This window comes from Vidua macroura, chromosome Z, assembly GCF_024509145.1.
Source record: "Vidua macroura isolate BioBank_ID:100142 chromosome Z, ASM2450914v1, whole genome shotgun sequence".
NCBI classification, from domain to species: Eukaryota; Metazoa; Chordata; class Aves; order Passeriformes; family Viduidae; genus Vidua; species Vidua macroura.
This window is the reverse complement of record NC_071611.1, coordinates 60159169-60184059: the sequence shown is the minus strand read 5'-3', so window position 1 is coordinate 60184059 and position 24891 is coordinate 60159169. Positions and strand designations below refer to the sequence as shown.

The 24891-nt window shown below is 36.1% G+C and overlaps 1 protein-coding gene across 3 annotated transcripts in view; it reads left to right on the top strand.

The window, feature by feature from the left end:
• MEF2C (myocyte enhancer factor 2C) overlaps positions 1-12298 on the top strand; it is a 109544-nt gene extending 97246 nt beyond the window's left edge. For 2 of the 3 annotated variants that reach the window (XM_054003897.1, XM_054003895.1), the window contains 4 exons: positions 2970-3142; positions 5289-5418; positions 6366-6501; positions 11928-12298. In XM_054003897.1, the coding sequence (XP_053859872.1) occupies positions 2970-3142; positions 5289-5418; positions 6366-6501; positions 11928-12249 (761 nt within the window). In that variant the 3' untranslated portion in view covers positions 12250-12298. The remainder of the gene's footprint in view (positions 1-2969; positions 3143-5288; positions 5419-6365; positions 6502-11927) is intronic. The other variant, XM_054003896.1, reaches the window with a different exon arrangement.
• Positions 12299-24891: the final 12593 nt, after the last annotated feature.

Below are 24891 nucleotides of genomic sequence, written 5' to 3'. Positions count from 1 at the left end.
TCTTATGATCTATAATCAGGAAATCCATTCATATATGGCATATAATTTTTGTGCTTTCAGGTGGATATTGGAATGAGATGTTCTGCATATGGTCACATCTAAATTGATAATTGTCCAGGCAGAGTGTAATTTTAAAGTGTAGCATGAAGAAAGATTTAATTTCTACATTAGAAGTCTTATGCATTTGTTTTGTTTCTGAATGTAAATGAAGCCATTCTCTTTGGTGGATTTATCTGAAAGTGGGACAGCTGCCTTAGAGCAGGCCACAGCCCTCTTGAATTAAAAAGGGTACAGTTTAAAGAGCTGGTTTATATGCAGATTCTTCTTAACTTTAAACTACATGCATGCATTCATCACTGATTTCCAAATGATAGGTTTTTGTATTATTGGTTTAAGGTCCACAGTCTTACATTCCTGAATCCTCACTGTACCAAAAGAATAAGTTTGGTGAGTGGAAATGGGAACTGTTATGATACGGCTTCAAAATGCTAGCAGGCATAATATGCCATGAACAGCAGAAATCTGCTGGCAAAGAAATTATTGCAGTAGTTCTTAAAAAGAATTTGATGTTTTTAAAATAGAAATGTAATCGCTGTTCAAACTATTTTACATCAGTAAAGGTCAGATGAATGTTTCTGAAGAATAAAGCTATCTATAGAAGCATTCTTTCCCCTAAGCACTATTTCTTAATAGTATATTAAGTAAATCTTATGTAGGAAATGGGAGTTCTTTCTTGTAAGGTGATTTATTTTCCAAAAGTCACAACTAGAAACATATAGAGTACAGAGGAATCCATTTTGCTATATCTTAGGTCCTGTATTGTAGAACTGAAAAAAACTCAGTACTGCTTCAAACAGTTCCATTGCCACTCTCTGAGCAAATCCTTGTCATATGACAGATTTCACAAACAGTTTTACATACTGCTGGTAAAATACCTCCTGTATGAAACTGACACCAAAGAAACACTACTTTTGCTTCAGTTTCTTCTATTGATCACTTCATGCCTTGATTTTTAGTATTCAGTTTGTAAAAGATGAACTTCTTTAAAATGCAGCGTGGTTTCTGGTAGAAAATACTGTTGTATATTCAAAATGCCCCTTGTAATTTCACCACCTGTAGTAAAACATAGCATTAATTAGGGCATAAGAGATAGCTCATCTATGTTGATGATAATTGTTCATTTTGAGAAAAAAAGCCTACTGGTACAAAATGAAAAACCTTTGAAAGCACTCTGCTGAATTTGCTTGGTAAGTCTAAAATACATTTCAGAACTAATTTTATTTTCCTAACTGTATGATATTGTTAAAGAAATAAACAACAAGATTAACTATGAAAAATATTTCAGTGCAAAATCTCCAAAGTTATTTTAATACAGACTATTAGAAGTAATCTGAGTGCTCTTAAATTTTCATCATATTGCAAAGGCTTGGACATAATGATAACAGAAATTGTGAGAAAAAACAATCTAGGCCCGAGCAGTTACTGAAGGTACCTGACAAGTACAGAGTTCAAGCAGTTTTTGATAATTTTCCTGTGCCATAATACTAGTGTTCACTGTTCAGGGTCTTCCAAAGCCTGAAGTGGTGCTTTTATATTTAATAGCCTTTGACAAATTTTATTTCCATGGATTTTCTGATTTGGTAAGTACAAGTGGCTGATGCACTTGAGGATTAAAAACTTGAAAATCTTAGGCTCAGACATACTTCATTATACTAACCAGAGGAGCAAACTGTTGTCATGTACTGTAATTTTTATGCCCACCTCATAGACATTATCAAATATAGTTCCATAATCCATTTATGTTCTTTAGGGCTATAAACACCATTTCACACTGCGGGGGATGGGGTTCACTGACTTTGGGAAAAAAAGGAAATTTGGATTTCCAGGGTTTCTGACCAAGAGGGTTCTGCCACACTGACTAGTTTATCTTCTCACACAAATTCTAGGCTGTGTGTTGCAGCACAACAACTGAGCAAACTGAGCTCAGGAAAGAGTCTTCCATAGCATTTGTTTCTTTGGTATTTACCCAAGGTAAAAGTTTTCTCTTTCCATATTAATTTTCATGCTATTCCTTCTCTATGACTGGGCAGTTTCTTACCTCTCTTGAGATTATGTAGACAGAATTTCAAGGTTACACTAAAAAAATCATCCTTTTCCCTAGATTTTATGTAGGTAAGAGGTGAAATCAGGAGAATGAAATAGTGGAATGGTAGGTCATTAACCTTATGGACACATAGTTGTCAATGCAATGAGGTGAGAGAATACCCTTTTCTAAAAAAGATAACTTTTGCTTGTCAGAATTGTTCCTGGGACCTGCAGAAGAGAGAAGATGAAAGAAATTATGGTATTTTTCAATAAGGTTATGATCTTGCTCCCATTAATTTTTATGTTTACAGAACCAGGTCAAAGAAGTGTGGTGAAAATGAGCCAAAAGAATTTATGAATCCTTCTGGTGCTCCACCCATCTTTTGTGGAAATCATAGCCTTGCTATACTCATCCTTTGTTTAAAAGCAAAAAAAAAAAAAAAATCATGACCGACAAAGGGCTGAGTCAGAAAAGGCAGAATCTTCTGTAGATGTCAAGAAAATATGAAATAGCTTTATTGATGAGGGCAGTTTTTATGCCCTTAAGTTATCTGACTTTTCTGATTTTTGTAAGGCAAATGTCAGATGCTGGCTGTTACAAGGGCACAGTATATTGTGCTATATACCACAGTGCTGTAAACAAAATTGTATCATCGCGTTAACTTCAGGGTATCACAAAGATGTCAGCAACCATGAGAGAAAGCATTTGAAGACCAGTTGTTCCAAATATAGCACATGTTGTACTTTCCTATAAAGATACATGACACAGGTATCTACCATGAGTTTTTGATTTCACAGTTTTAGAAGGGCTTAAAAGATACAGTGGGCTTCATCAAACTTCTCTCTCTCTTTTTTTTTTTTTCTCTTTTTTTTTACCTTAACAGGAAATGGATATGGAAACCCGCGCAACTCACCAGGTTTGCTGGTCTCACCTGGCAACTTAAACAAGAATATGCAAGCAAAATCTCCACCTCCAATGAATTTGGGAATGAACAACCGTAAACCAGACCTCCGTGTGCTTATTCCACCTGGCAGCAAGAGTACCATGCCATCAGTGGTAATGCATTTTCAAAGCTCTTCTTTTTATCTGCTTCAGATAAGAGTTATTTAGGAATTTCAAGGCCAGCTCAGGATACTAAATTCTCGATTGTTTTGTTTTTCTAACTAGGGCTTGGCATCAAGCTGAGGATGTAAACTGAGCCTCTTTGATTTTTTGGGGGCTTTCTTGAAGTCTTATTTGCTTCCTAGCTTTTGTCTGTTGAGTTGCAAAATAGGAACTGTGTCCTAACTGTACACAGCCTTATCTTCTGCAATCTCTCTCCCAGTAGCTGAAAGACTCTTTCCTGAAGTTGTTATAAAGGCTAAATTTAACCCTGAGCATTTCTAACCTATTATGTTTTTTTTTAAATATTTAGCCAAACAGACTCTTAGCAGATGGCATATTAACAGTTATAACTTAATTTGAGCCATATAACTGTGAGCTCCAAATTTTGTAATGATAAGAGATAATAAATAGACAGAGCAAGAGAAAAATGAGTATGAAATTTCTGTATCTCCTGCCAGGACTAGTAAAATTTAGGCAATATACTATGCTAGAAGGCTGAGTTGGGTAGGTATTGTGTCTATGTCTTGAACTTTCTTTTCAAAAGTTTTGTTTCCAAGTAAAGCTGTTTTAAGTGATTTAACATTAAAGTTAACTTAATTTTAAAATATAGTAATTCAAGTGATGCAGTTTTCTATTGTATAACAAACATTATTAAAACAACTTCTAAGTTGACTTCTTCAGCTTGATGCAAAATAAATTAATCATCAGACTAAAACTGCCCATAAATGTGATGCTACCTCCTAAGTCAAAAAGTGACAAATAGTCCTACAGGGCAATGTTCAAAGTTGATCAAGGCAGTGACAAGCTGTCTGCATCAAATTATTTATTCCAAGCCCCTTAAAAATTATATATTCCAAGAGAGTGGTCAGGTACAGCAAGACAATCTGCAAACAATGAGACTGTGGAAGACAAATGAATTCTTGGAGAAAGTCTTGTGCTGAAAACTGGATAGGTTGTTCCTACAATTGAGTCAACTATTCCATTAGAAGGAGGACAAATAAGAGATCTATGAGATGTATTTTTTCCAAGATATTCTCAGAAGTTGTTTAATTTGCTGGCCCTATGATATGAAAATATTCCCTAAGCTAAAACCTGCATCCTGGTAAATATTTATATTTATTAATTTTTAATACTACTTTCCTATGCAATCAGTCTGAGGATGTTGATCTGCTTCTGGTAAGTGGTAATGATGTTCATCTTAATAATGAATTTTAAAAAAACAGTTATTTTTATGATGTAGGTAAAATGTTGGTTGCAATAAAATGGAAAATAACTATATTGTGAACAAAAAGGTCATTGCAATTTTTTAAATGTAGCAATAGAAGGCCAGATGCCTTGTTGCATATATTCAAATTAAGCATGTTAGAATTAAGCTTTCTTTTTGGTGGTGCATGGGGAGCATGTAAACTTATGTTGTTGAAGATGGCACAGCCTTATGACAGCCACCTTTTTTTGGTGGCTCTCTAGGTGTTTTTTCCTGCCACTCACATAATTAGAGTTCTCTAGTGTAATTCTTACATTGCAACACCTAGAGCCCTGGAGTTAAAGATAAGTGTGTAACTGCTGTGCAATCTAACAGCCTTGAAGGGTTTTTTGATTGCACAAAAACGAAGTAGTCAGAGTTCCATCCCCTGCTAGAGTTCAGTGTTCAGCAGTCTAGGGGTGCACCTCACTTTCAAAACCTAGCAGAGCAGGGTTTTTCTTTCGCCTTTTTGTTTTGCTTTGTTTTGCTTTTTGTATTTCATTGGTTTTTGTGGTGGGTTTTTTCCCTATATAAGTGAAAAGGAAAACAATGGGAATAGAGCTCATATATTTCATTAGTTTTTTCACATGATCTTCTACCCACAATAAAGGCAGTCTTACTAGTTCAGTTACCTAGGAGATACTGATGTAATGGGTTACTATGGTGACAACTGGTCTCTTGAAAGCTTGTAAATGATAGGGTTGGCAGAGTTCATCAAAGCCACATGCTAAATGATTAATTTCTAGAAATTTGTAATAGCCTGCATTTCTCATGAGCAAAACATTCCCAGAAAGCAAATACACTCAACTGACTTAAAACTGGTCAATAATATGTTTATTTTACTTACTTTAAAAGAATCAAAGGATAAATAACTCCCAGTCTGCTCAGTCATTGGCTACTCCAGTGGTTTCCGTAGCAACTCCTACTCTACCAGGGCAAGGGATGGGAGGATACCCATCAGCCATCTCAACAACATATGGTACTGGTAAGTATGGGTGCAGGATGCAAAAGATGGGGAAGGGAGCAAGGTGCTCATAAGTGTCTATCTCAGTATTAATAAATTAGTTAATGTTCTTTGGGAGAAACTGAAAAATTTATAGCTGTTATATATCTTTGCACTACATTTGCTTATTCTGTACCTGTCACTAACTTCAGACATATCTATTTCAAGGTTAGCTGATTTGCTTGAAGCAAACTGATTTGGTAGCTTTATTTCATTGGCTTTAATAAAAAAATAAAAAAAAAAAATAAAAAAAAAACCAAGAAACAAAACAAGACAAAAAAAAACCAACAACCTTAACACAGTTAACAGTCCTTAGTCTTCCTTGGATATAATTTCATGCAGTTGAGTAGTTGAGTGCACCATGCTAAAGTTGTGATAGTAGTAGGAATAAGCAGCTTCATTATCTCCAACCAGAGTTCAGTAACTCTGTTGGCTATCACAGCTTCCTACCTGGGAGGGTGCAGAAATGAAGCCTCAAGGCTTCTTTACAGTTCCTCTTGTGTATTGCTGCTGTACAGAGTGCACACAGTGACATAGATCCAGCACATTTTGAGAACGCTTATATTGTTCAGAGGCCGGCTGCCTGCTAGCTTCTGCAAGGAAGACTGTAACCAAAATGTTATAATTTTCAATTCTTTTTGACGGTCCTTTTGTAGTTATGGGGAATTTACAAGCTAAGGATGCTTTTGATCTGCCAGATCCAGTAAAACCCTGCTAGATTACACAATAATTATTAGTGCATTATTTGCTCCCAAGTTAATGAGTTGAGGAAAGAGGAAGATTTACTTTTTCTGCTGCAACTTAATGTGATTGGTGTAATTAAAATTAAAAGGCTTACAAAATGACATGAAAATTACTATGCTAGTTGTTGTTTAATTGCTTCCTCTTTAATTCTCTCTTAATTATTGTCTTTCTGTTTTCAAATCCAGAATATTCTCTGAGTAGTGCAGATATATCATCTCTCTCTGGTTTTAATACAGCCAGTGCTCTTCATCTTGGTTCTGTGACTGGCTGGCAGCAGCAACACCTGCATAACATGCCGCCATCTGCCCTCAGTCAATTGGGGTAAGCAGTGCTTTCGTTATTTTACTGTCCGACAGTGACTTCAACCTCCCCAGTAATTCCAAATGTGAAATATGTCAAAACAACACACCAGAACATATCTATTGTGTGTAAAAACTAGATTTTGCAAGACTGGAACAATGTAATTCATTGAAAGTTTGCTAGGGAGCCACAATGAATTATTCTATGTTCATGGCATTTTCTCAGTAGTGTATTGTTTATGTTTTAGTTTTTATTTCTTTAGACAGCATTTTATTTCACTACTAAAACCAAACACCTATATTGTACTGATGCCATATTTATTATTTATGCTTTTAATTTCCAGTTACTGTTGCACATTTACAGTAAACTAGAATTTTTTTAGATATTTTAATAAAGTAAGATTACCTAATTAATTGACCTGAGATTAAGCCTTAACCTTATATAATAATCACATACTCCCTTCTGCTTAACTGTGAAATTCAAGTTTCATTTATTTGGAGTTGATTTTTATCAGAAAATAGCATTATTAAGCCAAAGAACTGTAAGCTTACAAAACTTATTGTGATGTGCCTGTGCTGAGGAGTACAGGTATTCCTGCCCTCTAGTGGCTAATTTTACAATATTTATTCGAGTTCCAGAGAAATACAGTGCTCAATCATCTCAGGATCTTTAGAAGTGTGAAAATTGACACAGGGAATTCACTTGAACAAGCAACCTCTTGGCTCATTTAAGTGAACAGCTGTATGATTTTCAAATATTTTGATATCTACAATTTCTATTAAGACTGTAGGCATGCATTAGTGTGGTACAGTAGTCTAATGTACGGTTAGACATGTTGGAATTTTAAAAAGTTTAGCTATAAAAATAGAAGCTGAAAACAGCAGGAGTATATTTATGAGGAAAAAATTAATTCATATACATTTGAAAAGAAAACCTACTTTTCAGAAAGAGGTCTTCCATATATGCACTTTTTTTGAGATTGTTGCCATGGTGTGGAACAATTTAATACTCTAAACATGACTTAAACTTCAAAATTCTCCTTCTACTTTACCTGACCACTTTTTGTAATTTATTTTAATGTCTCTATCATGTTGATAATTTGGGTTTTTAAGGAGAGCTATACAAATGTTTTAAAGGAAACAATTTTTTTAAACCTCATTTCTGTATAAATAAGATACAAATGTCATAAAAACATACAACTGAAATACTTGTGCTAGAAAAAAAATAGTCTTAATATCTTATACTTTTCTTTGTGCGTTTGCACTCTTTCTGGGTCAGCATTTAGAATTATTGTACAACTAAAATCATAAATTCTCAAATAAATTGAAAGCTCACATGTTAGGTATCACTGCATAAACAATTGGTACCATACCAAGGAATGTAATAAGGCTACTTGGTTAGCAAAAAAAAAAAAAAAAAAAAAAAAAAAAAAAAAAGAAAGTATAAATTTACTCTTAAAATAATTACATGCCTTTTCAGATATGTCACACATCATGATGTGTTTCTGATTTGTATCACAGAATGTCAAAGTGTAATGTCTGTGGATGTGGAATACATTCTGAATTGCTACTCTTATTATTATTACTCTTTCAGTGATTTGTAAGTGAATTCAGCTATGAAAGCTGCTTCACAGACAGTTCTGGAGAAGTCTTCTATCACTGCAGAAAACTATACTCACTGAGTTCTACATGCAAGAGCATGGTTTAACTTTTGAATTACTTGAAAAACTTGAAATTCTGTAGAACATATCCTGATTTAGAATTTGCAAAAAGATTTTTAAAATTAAACAAAATTACAATCTTCACATACTTGAGAAAGCACATCCAGAAAGGTTTTGACAACATAAATCTCAGTGCTTAGTGGGGTCATATACTGAAAATGTTTGGCAGTGAGATGCTTGTTGTTAACAGTAGGCTATCAAAACCTGTGAGAAAACAGTTAATGGAAGAGACATTCCAAGTCTCCTTCAGGTTTTGTTTTTCACCAAAGTCTAAAGGTTAAAATCAGCTCTGCTTCCTCACTGCATGACAAGAATGTGATTAGTAGGAGAATAAGATAGGCTTAGATGTATTATCTTGCTACAGATAGGTCCTCAGCAATTTCAGTAGCACTGTCAGAACCATCTTGGAAGTAATCAGATATCTCTGCAACCAAGCTCTTAATTCTTCAAGCTGACTGTGCAATTAGGAGCCAATAGACCACTTTTTCACACTAGAATAATCTACATGGTAAATATTCATGTCCTTACTCATCACTTACTCAGACCTGCACTTCTACCTGTGCATGCTGAGCTTCAATACCATTTGGAGAGTCAGACAGAAGGAGATGCACACAGTTGTCATCATCCCAAGCTCATTGCACTGTCTTGCTCCCCACTTCTGATACAGCAGAGCTGTGTAGATGTTCCGTGTGGACACCAGATAGGAAGCAACATTTCTCCATGTGGCCATCATAATCTGAATAAAAATCAAATTTTAACTACACTGGCCTCAAGAGAGACTGGTGTGCCAAATTAAGATATTAATTTTCTTCATTGTCCCCATAAAATAAAATGTTTTCATACAATATGTGGAAAAAGGTGATGTTGCCTGCATAAGTGGACTGCCCAGCACATATTCAGTGCATGTAATTGTACACAAACCTTTGAATAATTTTCTTTAATTTTTCAGTAGGTTTTCCATAGCCAAAACCCATTTGTTTATCAGGGAATTTAGTGAAGGTTTCTCATGATTACAATAGGGCATGCTTGGGCCCAATTAATGTAATTATATGAAACAGTATAAAGTATGCATTGATACTTTTAAGTGCAAACAGCTGTTTCTACACCCACACATACCTAGACAGGAAATTAAATCATTTTGCAGCAGACAAAATTCTCATTTCTTATTGTGCACCTTCCATTCTAAATAAAGGTCAGTCCTTTTTTTAGAATATAAAGATTGAATCTAAGTACTTATTATTTTACCATTCACATGTATGTATAACAGTATGTTTACCATGCAGATTTAGCTTAGATGAACTTCTCATAAAAATGTTTCAGAAAATGTTAATGAAATATTGCAAATTATAATCAAATAAAAATATATTAAATTTCAGAAATACTTTCAGCAGCAAAAGGCTATATTTAGAAAGAAACAAAGGTGAATCCAAATAAGTGCTACAATTTATTTATATTGTTTTAATATTGTTATAAATCTCAGAAATTCAGTCTTGACCTGCCAAAATGATTTCTTATCCTTTTATAAATGTACCAAAAAAAGGTGGTTCAAAATTCTAATCAACCTGAAGCATTTATAAAACTGCCACTAATTTTTATGTGGTTATTGTGTAATACCACTGCTGCATCACAAAGACTCTGTAGAAAAGTCGGTAGAGATGCATTCTTATACTCACTTCTGAGGCACTATTAAAAAGGTAATATTCCAGTACAGCAATACCAGCTGTGTATCACTGAAATTCAGTTTATCCCTCTAGATTTGTTCCTTTGGATACTGTCACACAGTAGAATGCCAGTATGTTCCATGCAAACATGTAAAATAATATGTAATCTTATTGTACTAAGCTGACAAACTGTTTACTTAGGTGAAGTCCTAGAATCTCCTAAGGAACACAAAAATAAAGTCACTGGAAACGAAAAGCAAAAGAGAAAAAAAACACAGAAATGTATATTTGATTCTCTTTGGACTGTTTGTGACACCTTTTCAGGAAGAGTGAAATATTTCACTAAGTTGGAATGGCAAAGTCTTATATTTACTGTTTCTTATATGTGTTAATTTAGTATTTACAGAAGCAATACAAAGAAAATATCCTCTTTGGAAAAGGTTACATTTTTTACTGTGAAGGCTATTATTTATGCACTCTGTAACTTAGGAAGGGGCTCATTGCAGATTTGACAAATTTGTCTGTATAGAACTGAAGGACTGATGAAAAAATTGAAGGTAGAACATGCTGTTTTGTTTTCTTACAAGATCCATTCATTTTTAAAAACTGTAGCAATTCCTGATAAAATCAGAGGATATTATTCAATATTGAAGCCATATAGTTTTATTTTAAATGTGTCAGAAGAAAAAAAAAATCAACAAAGTAGTAGTAAATGTTTTTTAAATAATATTCAGCTCTCAGTTGATCATACCCTAGGGAAAGTAGAGTTATTTCAGTAAATTGAAAGTCCACAGTAAACTTAGCTGTGTCTTCTACATTCTCAGAAATCCCTTCCAAATCCCAATATTACACCTTCTTGCATTAAAAATGTCTGCATATCCCTTTAGGTTTAAAATCTTGTGAAGTCAAGTGTTGCCCCTACTGCCTTCCTACCTCTGTATAAATAAATACTCATGAACAGAAACCTTGAAATTCTGTTTATTGGGTAACACACTAACTTCAGCTTAGCAAATGGTCCCTGAAGTGGAACATGTGAACTGCATGTTGAATATTCTGTTTTAATAATGAAAAGTCAGGTTTTGCCAGGAGGTGGTGCTTTTCTACAAAATGTTGTGCAGTTGAAAGTAATTTCATTTCTCCCATAAAGCATGTTCTCAGTATTCACTCTCCTCCCTGCCTGTTTCATCTTTCTCTGCCATTACCTACCCAAAAAATGCACAAAAAAGGAAAGGAAAAGAAAAAAAAGTTTAGAACACTTACATAGCTTATCTTTGAAAAAGTTTCAGAATAGCAGTCTGTCTGCTAGTAGCATCCTTCAAGCTTGGCTTTCCTATGGGCAAGCAGTGTAGTTCTCTGTCATCTTCTACTATTCCTCAGGTCCCCTTTTGTAGTTTATCCAAATGCATTCTGGATTTAATCATAGATTTGTCGATTTAAACCCTAAAAAAATATCTAAATCCTTGCCTGCCTGTGCTATTTTGTTCATGTCAATGTTAGGACCAGTAATTTCAGCTCTATTCTGAAAAGCATAAAAATTACCAGACCGGATTTTTTTTTTTTTTTTTTTTTTTGCTTCTGTTTTGCATCTGAAGTCACATGTCAAAACAAACCACAATAAAAATAGTTGTGTGCATTCAAATTAATTGGATTAAACTCAGCAGAAATTCCCTGCTTCCCATCTCAGCTGATGCATACACACACACAAGTATTTGTTATACAGAAACCTGAAGGTGGTTCCAACAATGAAAAGGCTCACCTTCCCAAATTTGTAATGACACTTGATCATTTAAATATTTTAAACTTTAAGTGTTTAAAAAAAGGAGAGAGAGAGACACTGAAAGCAAGACCTCTCTCCAAACTGAGGGCTTGTTCCCCTAAAGCTGACCACATCTGTTGTGGTGCTATCATCTCCTGGAATTCATGAATTCTGCTCAAACAGTCCCCATGATCTCTGCATGTGCTGGTCCTGTGCAAGCCTTTATACTGGTGTTTCATGTGAGTGTTTGTGCATATCTGGGGGCTCCATGCCTCCTCCATCTGTAACTGAGTTTCCTTTCCTCCTACAGAGCTTGCACTAGCACTCATTTATCTCAGAGTACAAATCTCTCCCTGCCTTCTACTCAAAGCCTCAACATCAAGTCAGAACCTGTTTCTCCTCCTAGAGACCGTACCACCACACCATCGAGATACCAACAGCACATGCGCCATGAGGCGGGGAGATCTCCTGTTGACAGTCTGAGCAGCTGTAGCAGTTCCTACGATGGAAGTGACCGAGAAGATCACCGGAACGAATTCCACTCCCCCACTGGACTCACCAGACCTTCGCCGGACGAAAGGGAAAGCCCCTCTGTCAAGCGCATGCGGCTCTCTGAAGGATGGGCAACATGATAACATTATTACCTATTAGTTGGGATTTTTTTCTTGCAGTGTGTGTGTGCTATACCTTAATGGGGAAGGGGGGGGGGGGGAGGGGAAGGGTTCATATGCATTATATGTGCCGTGTGTGAAAAAAAAGTCAGGTACTCTGTTTTGTAAAAGTACTTTTAACTTGCCTCAGTGATGCAGTATAAGGATAAACAGAAATGCTGAGATAAACTTAGCATTTGAGTTGTACAACAGAACACTTGTACAAAATAGATTTTAAGGCTAACTTCTTTTCACTGTTGTGCTCCCTTGCAAAATGTATGTTACAATAGATAGTGTCATGTTGCAGGTTCAACGTTATTTACAATGTAAATAGACAAAATGAAAACATTTGCCAGAAATGGCAGATCTTTACTGAGAGAGAAAGCAGCTGTTATACAACATATAGAAAATGTACAGATGTTTTGACAGATCCAGCAGTTGGGTGGCCATGAATTGATGCTAGAAAGAGACTGAGTCACCTAACATACTGAAAATGCTCACAAACATGCAGGCATTTTGTTAGAGTATGGCACTCAGTTTAAAAGGATCAAAGCATTTCAAGAGGACCATACTTATAGAAATATTGAGTTTGAGGGCTGATATATTTAATTTCAAAAATTCTGGGTCTGTATCAATTATTAAATAAAAAGTATAAAAATATGTACATTACATTTTGCTTATTTTCATATTAAAAAGTAAGACAGAGTTTGCAAAGCATTTGTGGCTTTTGTAGTTTCCTTAAGCCAAAACTTGTTCTTTTTTCCTTGATAGCTTTGCTAATCTTTTAAACAGTCCTGAAGAAACAAACAAAAAGGACTTTTTGTATAGAAAGCACTACTCTAAGCCTTGAGGAACTCCATGCTTTGCTAATCAAGATAACTGTTTTCTCTTTGCAGAAGTTTTGTTTTTGAAATGTGTATTTCTAATTATATAAAATATTAAGAATCTTTAAAAAAAATCTGTGAAATTAACATGCTTGTGTATAGCTTTCTAATATATATAATAATTATGGTAATAGTTTTTGTTCTCTTGATAGTGGGGAATTATATTTGTGCAGTTGCACATTTAACTATTTTCTTTTGGTTTTCTTTTAGTGGGTATACATTTTACAGATCAAAGTCAGCTCCTGAAAGACTGATCTGTAACGAATTAGACTTTACCCATAGTGTAACAACTTAAATCATTTTAATACAGCATTTTACAATCAGTTGGGTGAACTGCCATCCACTGTATATACTGATTAGTTATTTCATGCTCTTTTGTGCATTGTAACAAGTTAAGGGCCCTTCCATTACATAACGTCCTGCGTATCTTGTAGTTTTCCATGGGTTAAATGACAAAGTGGCATAACTTGGCCCTTTCTCATTAATGAAGCTGGTATTCTGCCTGTCTGAATTGAATGTGCAGCTCTAACAGCTGTAAGCTACATGAGTGCAGGTAAATATGTGCTGAAGCAGCAGGGGGAGGCAAAGGGAGGGATCAGCACAAAAGTGCCTGTTTGTATAGATTCGTCCCCTCTCACAGACATAAAACTCTTAAAGAGATTGTCAGTTAAATGGTGGTTCCAAATCAGTTGATTTTACACAGACAATATTGGCCATCTGGTCCTTGGTTCTCATGGCCCTCTGCAATCATATCATCTCACAGTGGGAACATTGCTGAGCAGTGCTCCCTGTGTGTTTACACCAGAATAGGACTTGCTTCAGCACATGGCATCCACATTTTCTCCAGCCTCATACTGTTCCTTTGACTAAGATAGCTTGACCAGAGGGAATGTACCATTTTCTTCAAATCCCTCTTTGTCTCTCTTGTCTGTTAGAAAAAAATGGTATATTCAGTGTTTCAGTTTAATCTTTCTGTTGGAGGGAAAAAGTGTATAAGCAAAACGTTAATGCCGTAGTAAAAGTGTAATATTTCTCCTTTTTTCAAGAGTCCTTCTAGGTCTCAACTACATCCATTGACATTATGATGAAAAAAAATATAGCTGTGACAGCGAAATGTCAACACAAAGTACTTTGAAGTGAAATCCGCACTCTTTTTCCACCTATACATGCAGTTGCTGTGCACTGCTAAATGATGGAGTGTACCTCTCTGTAGTAGAGAATGATGATCAGACTACAGTGTGCATTAGGACATAGGCTCTTCACTTACCATGACTTTACAGAAGCCTGCCTTACAGGCACTTTCAGCCGTGCAGGGGCTAGTACATAATCTGGAAACTCTTTAAGCAGAATACTGTGCTACTTATGCATCCATCTTACCTTGTGTAGCAAACTGCAGGGTAAACAAAGATACGCATGTTTAAAAAAAACACAAAAAATAAATTCAAAAAATCAAAACAAAAAAAAAGATAAAATGGGGCCCATAATTAATTTTAAAACACAAAAACCTTGTGTTTTAAACAACTTTCTTCACCCTTAGATTTATCTGCACTCATATTCTTTTTTGAGAATTTTAAACTTTAGTGTGTCAAAAATATGCAAATGTATCACAAATATACCTTGTCATTTCAAGAAAAAATACAATTTCATTGGTATAGTAGTAGAAACTTCTCAGTGGGGAAGGGGATTTGGTCTATTGATATATTAAAAATAGCCATATTAATAGTTTACCTTGCGATTTGCCTCAGCAACACATGAAAAAAATGAAAGATATCATTTAATGAAGATGCAGTGTATAATATTACTGCAAGTAACTAAGCAGAAAGTAGCATGAAAAGTATTGCCTGGGCAATTTATATTAACTCTGACAGTGTTTTTTTGTATAAACACAAGTAGAACAGAATCACATGAAAATAAATGCCAGTCAGCTCTCTTGTTCCTGCTGCAGAAGGCAACTAATTTATACTGGCAAAATTGTGGGGGATAATGCATATTTGCAAACTGATCTAATGATAAGAAGCACAACTTTGATTGTGAAGTCACTTACTGTAATCTATAACTGTCTACCTTTCTTGTTCTTTTATCTGTATCTTACCATTTATTGTATTTGCAAAAGCTAATTTGGGTTTATTGTGTGATTCCTTTGTATTTAAGGAGTTTGGGGCAGAGCCCTGAAAGAGTATTAACATTTACTTTACCTTAACCCATGCTATATGATGTTTTAGGCAACATTCTTAATTGTAAGTTCAAACACCTAAAGTGGCATTCTAGACACCTGCTATTGTTATAGATAAGCTAGTCTCTATTAAAAGGTGTTGTCAGTTAGTGTTTAATTGCTAGTGACAATTATATGATATACTCTATCTGCACAATATATATATTGTATGCATTGAGCCATTCACAGTAAAGCTTTTTTCATTTCAGTGTTTCTCAAAAATTGTGGTTTATAACAAAATGGCTTATATTTTTTCCCAGAAGAGTAATTTAGCAATTTTTAATGACTAGTGTACAAATTAGCTGTTGTCCTCAGATCTTTTTCAGGTAAAGCTAGGATAAGAATTGAACTCACAGGCTGTTTTCAAGGACATCAACCCGTTTGTATTGTATTTGCAATCCTATATACCCACTTTTATCTGTAGTCTAACAGCTGTTTTGTTCTCCTTCTTCCTTCACCTTGAAGGTAAATGCTTTGTAATTTTTTAAAAGCCACTTGAAACCTCAATAAAGGCTGTTGCCTAAACATGGCATACTTAATCTGTTCCTGTTTGTGCCATCTGCTGTGATGTCGTCAGTTATATGGCATTACTTTCCTGCCACTACAGGTCTCTTGAAGGACTGATAGAACATTGGTGTCTGTTAGAATGCTTCAGACTGTAGATGTAATAAAAGGCTTTTGTTAATATATTTTAACCAAAGATGTGGAGCAATCCAAGCTTTGAGCCACAGATTTTCTGCATCAAATTATCCATTTGATTATTTTCATAGTCACATGTTGCATTTCTACCTTTCCTTCTCATACCTCAGACTGATCCATACCTCTGTTTGATTCAAAAAAAAAGGTGATTTAAGAAAGTCATTTTTTAAAAAATTAAAAATTAAAAATGCAATGCTAAAGTCTTTTGTGTATTTAATATCAGACCTGGGTTACCACAGGCATCACTTGGATTGCTTCAGATGGTTTGTTGTATCCTTTTTTCTTTTTTTCTTCTCTTTCATGGGGATTTGCTTCCATAAATAATGGTGATAACAAAATAGCTTGTAAATGGGAGCATACAAGCATTTGCAACAAATATTAAAGTAGAGGCTCACAGCGGCATAAGCTGGACTTTGTCGCCACTAGATGACAAGATGTTATAACTAAGTTAAACCACATCTGTGTATCTCAAGGGACTTAATTCAGCTGTCTGTAGTGAACAAAAATGGGAAAATTTCAAATGATTCTCCTGCTGGAAATAAGGTATAATTTGTATTTTGCAGACAAATCAGTAAAGTTACTGGCTTTCTTAGTGATATGGTGTCCGTTGTGCATTTTTTTATTAATTTAAATAGTGTTCAGTTTTCACTGTTCTGCAATGTAACATGTGAAAGAATCAGCACTTTAACTACCAGCAGCTGTCTCAAGGTCCCTTACTGATTATTTGTGCTTGCTTTGAAAGCTAAACAATATTTACTGGCACACATCACCCCACGAAGTCAGGGAAATCCTATCACTGCTCTGGAGTCAGTGTCATTTAGAGCGAGGCCATCTGAATCTGTCCGTAGCAGAGGAGCTAGGTGAAATAATGCCTAGCTTTCAGGTACATAATTAATTGACAGGGAATGTAAACTCCTATATATATATACGTCCCGTGAATTCTACCCATGGGGACAACCATGCAAAAACCCTCCAAAAAATGCATGTTCTATGTGAAAATCATATATCATTGGATCTATGCTCTGTCTATACTCTCTAACAAAACTGCATAAGGACTGTGTCAGAATTAATCTATTCATCTTTCTATACTTTTTTCTCAGAATGTTTGTTTGCTTGTTTTTTGTTTGTTTGTTTATTGGGAGTTACAGGGGGTTTTCCAACTAATATTTATAATTTCAGAGTTTGAGAATAAAAGAATCACTTTATTTCAAAAAGATGTGTTTTTACACCAGAAGTAGACAAGCTATTAAGAAATTAAGATGCTTAGTGAATGTTACAATTTCAAAAATTACTTTACAAACCCTAGTTTCTAAATAGGTTTATGAAAGAAAAGAGCTGTGTTGTGCTGTTCCTTTTCATGACAGTGTTGGACACAGCCCTGCAATGAAATGCTAAAACAAAGATTAAGTGTCATTGATTTTACTACAGAATATATTTTGTACAAATAAATAGCTTTTTTTCATCATTGGCCAGGATGAACAAAATATTTCTCAAAATGCAGTTGTTTTAGAAGATTTCTCTGGGAGTCTTCCATCTTGCAGTCATCTTTATGATTAAGACTGATAATACTATATCTGCATTGGAAAAGAAACTACTTAGAAAATAGAGTTTGTTATATTCCTTGTTTGGTTATTTGCTTCTCTGGAAAAAAAAAAAAAAACATAAACATCCTGATTACTACTTTGCTTTAAATTCTATGATCTCTATTTATAAACCATTTTTTAAATTATGTTGAAATGGGAGTGGGGGTTTAACAATTCTTTGCATAACCTTTTTCACTTTAGGTTCACATATGTCATCCTAAAAAGCAATTGTGAAGTGTACAGTCTGAAATTATAACTAAGTCACATACTTTTTCCATCCAGAGTGTTTGCTGTCCCTGAAAATTGCTTTTTCTTTTCTTTCTTTTCTTTTCTTTTCTTTTCTTTTCTTTTCTTTTCTTTTCTTTTCTTTTCTTTTCTTTTCTTTTCTTTTCTTTTCTTTTCTTTTCTTTTCTTTTCTTTTCTTTTCTTTTCTTTTCTTTTCTTTTCTTTTCTCTTTTCTTTTCTTTTCTTTTCTTTTCTTTTCTTTTCTTTTCTTTTCTTTTCTTTTCTTTTCTTTTCTTTTCTTTTCTTTTCTTTTCTTTTCTTTTCTTTTCTTTTCTTTTCTTTTCTTTTTTTCTTTTCTTTTCTTTAGAAAATCCACATAACATCTTTGTAGAACTGAGAAACTATGCTGAGACACTGGATGCATATGTCACATTAAGGACAGCAAGCCAGCAATGTGGCTCATTCATACCTTACCCTTTCTTAAAAACAATGCCTATATTTCCAGAGGTAAAATATGAGAGTGAGAGAATCAAAAGAAAAGCAAGGAGAAATTATTTTAAAACAATCAGATCTTTAAGTCTACAAGCAGCAAAAATATATTGTTCCTCTCTATTGACAGATATAGCCTATTCCTCCTTAATTCACTGGAAATTCACCAATGCAGCAAGGTTACCTGCTCCATCTAAACTGATACATGGAACGCCAGTTCTCTGGAGTCTTGATTTTGGGACATTTAGACTGCTTAGTCATAGGGCCACATTTTTTGTATTCATGTGTTGTACTTAATGTTTTACACTAAGTATTCAGAGTACCTGCAATAGGTAAATCTATACTGCATTCTCTGCAGTCCATCCATACACATCCAAAGTAACTCTGTTGTGAGCAAATATTTTGGCTAGCAGTAATCTTTCTACTGCTGGTATTTCTTCCTCCTCTTCCAGCACATATTGTAGAATGCTTTGGTTCCATTCTGGATCCCCTTGACTGCTAAAGACACTTGAAGGCTAACATGAGAATACATGTGTGAATGTTGAATTTCAGCTGAGTTCATTACTTCTGAAAGGTGCAAAGCATGCTGTTCTAATTGTCCTTTCTATCCTCTTCTTTGTGTTTCTGTCTGTGGTTTGTTCATATTCTGCCCAAAGTTTTCAGCTTCAAGTATCTGTCTGTATTTATCTGGATGATGATCCATAAGTTCTTTTAGATTACAAAATGTTGCCTCCTTTTGGGAGCAGGGGTTGATCACCATTAGCTGTGCAGGTTTTACTTCTCTGACCAAGGACATAAAGTAATGTAATAGAAGACTTAACTGTGCAGGAAAACTTAGAAGTGATAAAACTTAAAGGTAGTGTGTTTGCATGGTAAACATAATTGGTGTAAATTATGATTTTGTTTTTACAGCACATTGCATAGCTAATTATTTTCTGCAGAGTTGCTAAGGATCGGGTTTTCAGTTTCACAGTGAAAATGCAGCATCTTATGAGGCCCAAGTCACTTTTTTGCAACGTTTTACACTATGGTAGCATTTTTTTGGGAAGTGAAATTTAGAAAATATCATTATGACATCCTTTAGAGTTGCATTTTTGCAGTCGGAAACCTTCATCTAATTAATCACATATTACTCTGCCTGTTCTGAATACAGAACAAGATGAGCAGGAGACAAATTTGCTCGAAAGGAGAAACTACATAAAATATTAATTTTCTACTTGGAAAATACATGAATGAGAGAGTATATTCTTATGTGTGAATAATACAGACGTAACAGATCTGCAGGAAAATACTATGTGCTCTCTCTCAGAAACACTGGAAGCAGGGGATATATACAAAGAAACTATGAGACAGCATGTTCACAAGGGCATGTGATAAGCATGTTATATGTAATTAAGTAGTGGGATTTTTGGCCATAAAGGATTGTGGAAGCAAACATCCTGGGTAAGTTCATAATGGTTTAAATAAGTTTAAAGGGCATAGTTGCATTTCTCTTGTTAAGTATGATGATACACTTACAGTATCCAGCTAGAGTAAAGGAAGATTTTCAATGGCTTATTTTTTGAAAAGAAGCATTCTAGGGAACAATTCATGTATGCTTTTAGTTTTGTATGCACTTCCCCCTGAAAATCCCCTAAAGATTACTGTCAGGGAAAAGATAATGAACTAAGTGAACTTTTGTTCTGATATGGCAGTTCTTGTGTCTAGACATCACATAATATAACCATCCTAATTTTCCCTACAAACCCTTTTTTTCAGATTAAGCATATTGATTTTGCAGTGCTGGAAATTAATACAGTATAAATTAAGCATTCAGTACACATAATCAGCAAAGAGCAAAATCTGTCACTTAGCATGGCTTTGCTTTTGGAGGAATTCTGGGGAATAAAGGAGAAGAAGGGGCAGGCAACTCAAGAAGAATAAAAGGTGTCGTTAGGTCATGTAGAGAGAAAATTAGGAAGGAAAAAGTTCAATTAGAATTCAATCTGGTCAATCACTGGTGTGAAAGATATTTTAAAAATATTTTTATAACACATCAGCAACTAAAGGAAGGACAAAGAAAATCTCCATGCTTTATTGAATACAGAGGGGGACCATGTCAGCAAGGACAAGATAAAGGCTGAGGTTCTTAATGCCTTCTTTGCCTCCAACTTTAACAGTAAGACAGTTATTCTTAGGGGAAACAGGCCCTTGACAGGGAGAGAATAGACAGGAAGCAAAATAGTCCCCCTGCAATCCAAGAGAAAGTAGTTAGTGACTTGCTGAGCAATTTTGACATTCATAAATCTATAGGATCAGATAGGTTTCATCCAAGGGTACAGAGGGAGCTGGTAGAAAAGCCTTGCCAAGACACAGTCCATCATTTATCATCTGTCCTGGTTAACTGGGGAGGACCCAGATGACTGCAGGTTGGTCAGTGTGATGTACATCTCCAAGAAGGGCTAGAAAGATCTGAGGAACTACCATCCTGTTAGGCTGACCTCTGTGTCCAGCAGGGTTACGGAGTAGACCATCTGAGTGCAATCACTTAGCACCTGCAGGACAACCAGAGGATCAGCAGCAGGGGTTTAGGAAAAGGAGGTCCTGCCTGACCAACCTGATCTCCTTCTTTACCAGGTCACTTACCTGGTGGATAAAGGGAAAGCTATAGATGTTGTCTACATGGACACAGCCAAGTTTTCAAATTGTTTGTGATTGCATTCTCCTTGAAAAGCTGGCAGCCCACAGCTTGGAGAGGTACACTCTTTGCTGGGTTAACACTGGGGCCAGTCCTGTTCAATATAATCTGGACAAGGGGACTGAGTCCACCCTCAGAAAGTACAACACTAAATTGGCTGGCAGTGTTGATCTGTTGGAAGGTAGGAAAGCTCTCCAGGTGGATCTGGACAGCCTGGACTGATGGATTGAGGCCAATGGTATGAGATTCAACAAGGGTAAGTGACAAACCTTGCACTTTGGCTACACTAACCCCATGAAGTGCAACACGCTGGAGAAAGAGTCACTGCGAAGCTGCCTTGGAAAAGGACCTGGGGGTGCTGGTCAACAGCGAGGAGGACAGAATGTGTTGTACCCAGAAGGCCAAGAAGGCCAAAGGCATCCTGGCTGGTATCAGCAACAGTATAGCCAGCAGTACATGACTGTCCTCCTGTACTCAGCACAGTGTGCTGAGGCCACACCTTGAGTGCTGAGTCCAGTTCTGGACCCTTCACTTCAATAAAGTCATGTAGTGCTGGAGTGAATCTCCAGAGAAGAGTAATGAAGCTGAAGAATGTCTAAAGTGTAAGTCATATGAGAAGTAGCTGAGGAAGGTGAGGTTGTTCAGCCTGGAGAAAAAGAGACTCAGGACTGATCTTACCACTCTCTACAACTCCCTGAAAGGAGCTTGTAACTAGGTGGAGCTTGGTCTCTTTATCCCAGGCAACCAGCGACAGGAGAAGAGGAAATGGCCTCAAGCTGAGTCAGGGGAGATTTGGGCTGGACATCAGGAGGAATTTCTTCATGAAAAGGGTTATTAAACATTGGAACAGGCTTCCCAGAGATGTGGTGGAGTCACAATACCTAAAGGTGTTCAAGAAACGACTGAGCTTACTGCTGTGGTTTAGTTGACAAGGTGGTAATCAGACAAAGGTTGGATTCAATAATCTTGGAGGTCTTTTCAAACTTACATGAATTTGTGATTCTGCTTTTCCAGTTTTGTGCAGTACACCCAGTTGAGTTAAGCGTAAAGATACAGCTGTTTATTTATTCCACAACAGCCAGGGAAAAATTAATAACTGCATAAATTATAGACACAAGGGTACACTTAAGGGTGCATGATTGATAGAATTAACATGCACATGCAGGAATGAGAAAATATCTCTGTGTAAATATAGACACGGGAAGTGAAAACAAAGAGATGACATGAATGCAAACATTGGTCTGTAATTTCACATACTTACTGTTCAACCACACACCAGAACTTTGCTCAAAAGATTTGTAGTTGTCTGCAAAGTGCCAGCTAATGCAACAAGACTGCTCCCACCATGAAAAAAAACTGTTTGCATGTGTAAATATGCCAATATTAGTCATCAAACTTCAATTAATAAAACACATATATGCAGTTGATAAAAAATTGAAATCTTTGTTCACTGTCAGAGTATTCAGTTACACATAAAATTTCGCAAAATGACATTATCAGGAAATATACTGTGTGTGCTCATGTCAAACCTTAAGAATACTTTTGAAAGTAGCCAATCAAATCAGCATGCAAATGGATATTCTGGATTAGCCATTCTGTGCAGACTTTCTTTATAGTATCTAGACTGACCAGTTTTAACAAGGATATGCTGTAGTCTAATCAGAATTAGAGCATTCAATGCAGAAACTCCTGAGCAAAATTCCACAGATAAATTACACCAATCAAAATCAAAGACTGCTGATGATGTTTTCTCCTGCCTCTAATATCTCTGCATATAGACTGGGATATTTGCAGAGTTTCCTAAAATGTTTTTATATCTCTGAGACAGTGAATTAGTCAAGTTTAGTAATTGTCTAACTATGAAATCATTTACTGAGGGCAATATAGCAACTCATGAGATATTATGACGGATGCAGCCTAAATATAATAATCATTTTTTTAAATCTCTCCTGTATTACCTTAACATGCAGAGGCAGAGGCGGAGTCAAACACAGCCTCCTGCAATGACTTCTTTGCTATTTATAGCCCTTGAATAGTAATTGAACAATTAAGTCTATCAAATTGTTCAGTTGTTGCAGAAAAACAGACCTCGTCCTAAGGTAGAAGACAGATACAAGGAGGCAGCTGGACAAATTAAAAGCACACAAGAAAATAGCTTGCAAATATCATTCCAGTGCCCTCTTTCTGAAATCTGTTTGAAATTTCAGCTGTCCTAAATTTGAATGGTCAAAAAGAGAAATTACTATAAAATAGTAGTAAAATTAATCCTGATTGAGTTTTTCACGTTGTTGTAGGTGTCCCTCATAAGTGTAAATAGCAATTGGTTCAGAATTTGCAGAACTGCAGATCAACCTGCAGATAAACCAATGACAGTTACCGGAGCAATGACTTCTAACCCCTTTTAAAAGGTTAAAGTACCTTGAACAGAGAAGAATAGTGGCTTAAGGTTTTCAGCTTTTCAGAACAAATATGACTGATCAGCAAACTTCTGAATGTAGCACAGGAATTGCGCACCCTACCTCCTGAAAACACAGGTAATTTCTCCAATCAAGTGTTTGGGGCTGATTCACTCTTTATATTCAGGAATAAATGTAGATATATTTCAAGTGTAATATGGTTTGGTACAATTTGCAGGTCTTTTCTTCTTTCAACATGCAACACATCCCTATCCATCACCTCCTGATTTTTCATCAAATTTTCTTTCTACCGCTGGCCTTTCTGAGCCTCACATCTATTAAATACCAGCTGCATATTGCAATTAAATTCCTGAGTCAATGTATTAAACATCTAATATTTCCTCTCTTTAATTCTTTTTATTTTAAGAATTTTTGAGGACACTGAAAAATACAGACAAAACCCATCTTGTGTCAGTATGGCTCAGAGAAAACAAAATTCTTTCTGCTTTAGAAATGTATGAGACAGATTGTAGCTTTTGAAACAACTGACCAGTAGTTTTAGGGAAAAGTAGTCACAGGAAAGCCATAGAAAAATAGGTCCTCCAGTATGTGGTATAGTCAGTGAAAACAATGCCATCACAAACATTCAGCTGTCCCTCTCTCCACTTTCCTGATGGGAGAAAAGGAGAAAAACCTCTGCCTTCTCTCATCCCCATTTTGCTGTACTGTAGATATGGTCTGGCAGGAATCATAAACTAGGCTAGAAAAGCCCTCTAAGGTCATAAAGCCCAACCCTTACCCCAATATTGCCAAGTCCGTGTCCCTAGGTGCCACATCCACACATATTTTAAATCCCTCCAGGGGTGGTGACTCCACCGCTGCCCTGGGCAGCAGTCAGAGACTGAAATAGTTAATGTCTCAAACACTGATATAAAGTTTTGCTCATTATAACAAAAACTGTATAAAAAAGCTACACCCAAAGAAGCCTCCCTGAAGACACTTGACTGGGACTTTGTGTAACGTCAACTTGCGGGGTGAGTGGGCTGGAGATAAAGAGACCACTCACCCTGATGTCTATGTGGCAACAGGTAGAGTTTATTTGTTGCATACTGGGTTTGGGTTCAGATTAGGGGTTCTGATCTTTGTTACCTAGCCGAGTCCTGTGTACCCCCGTGTTTCCCCCCCCCACCCCGCAGTGGTTAGCTCCAGGCTGCCTGCCATTGGAGCATCCCCCAACCACTCCTCCACTCCTGTGACCACCCCCCCGTCCACTCCTGAGAATTCTGTGTCAGTCACCCCATTCCCGCGACCCCATTCGCCCAGGAGCTCTGTGTCCGCCCCTGCCGTGTTCCTGTTTGTTGCCGTGGTCCATGTCATCGCCACAGCGCCTGCCCCACATTGGGCAGGAGGGCCTTTGCCCTCCCTGCCCCACCCCACCATCATCCTGCAGCTCCCCAGT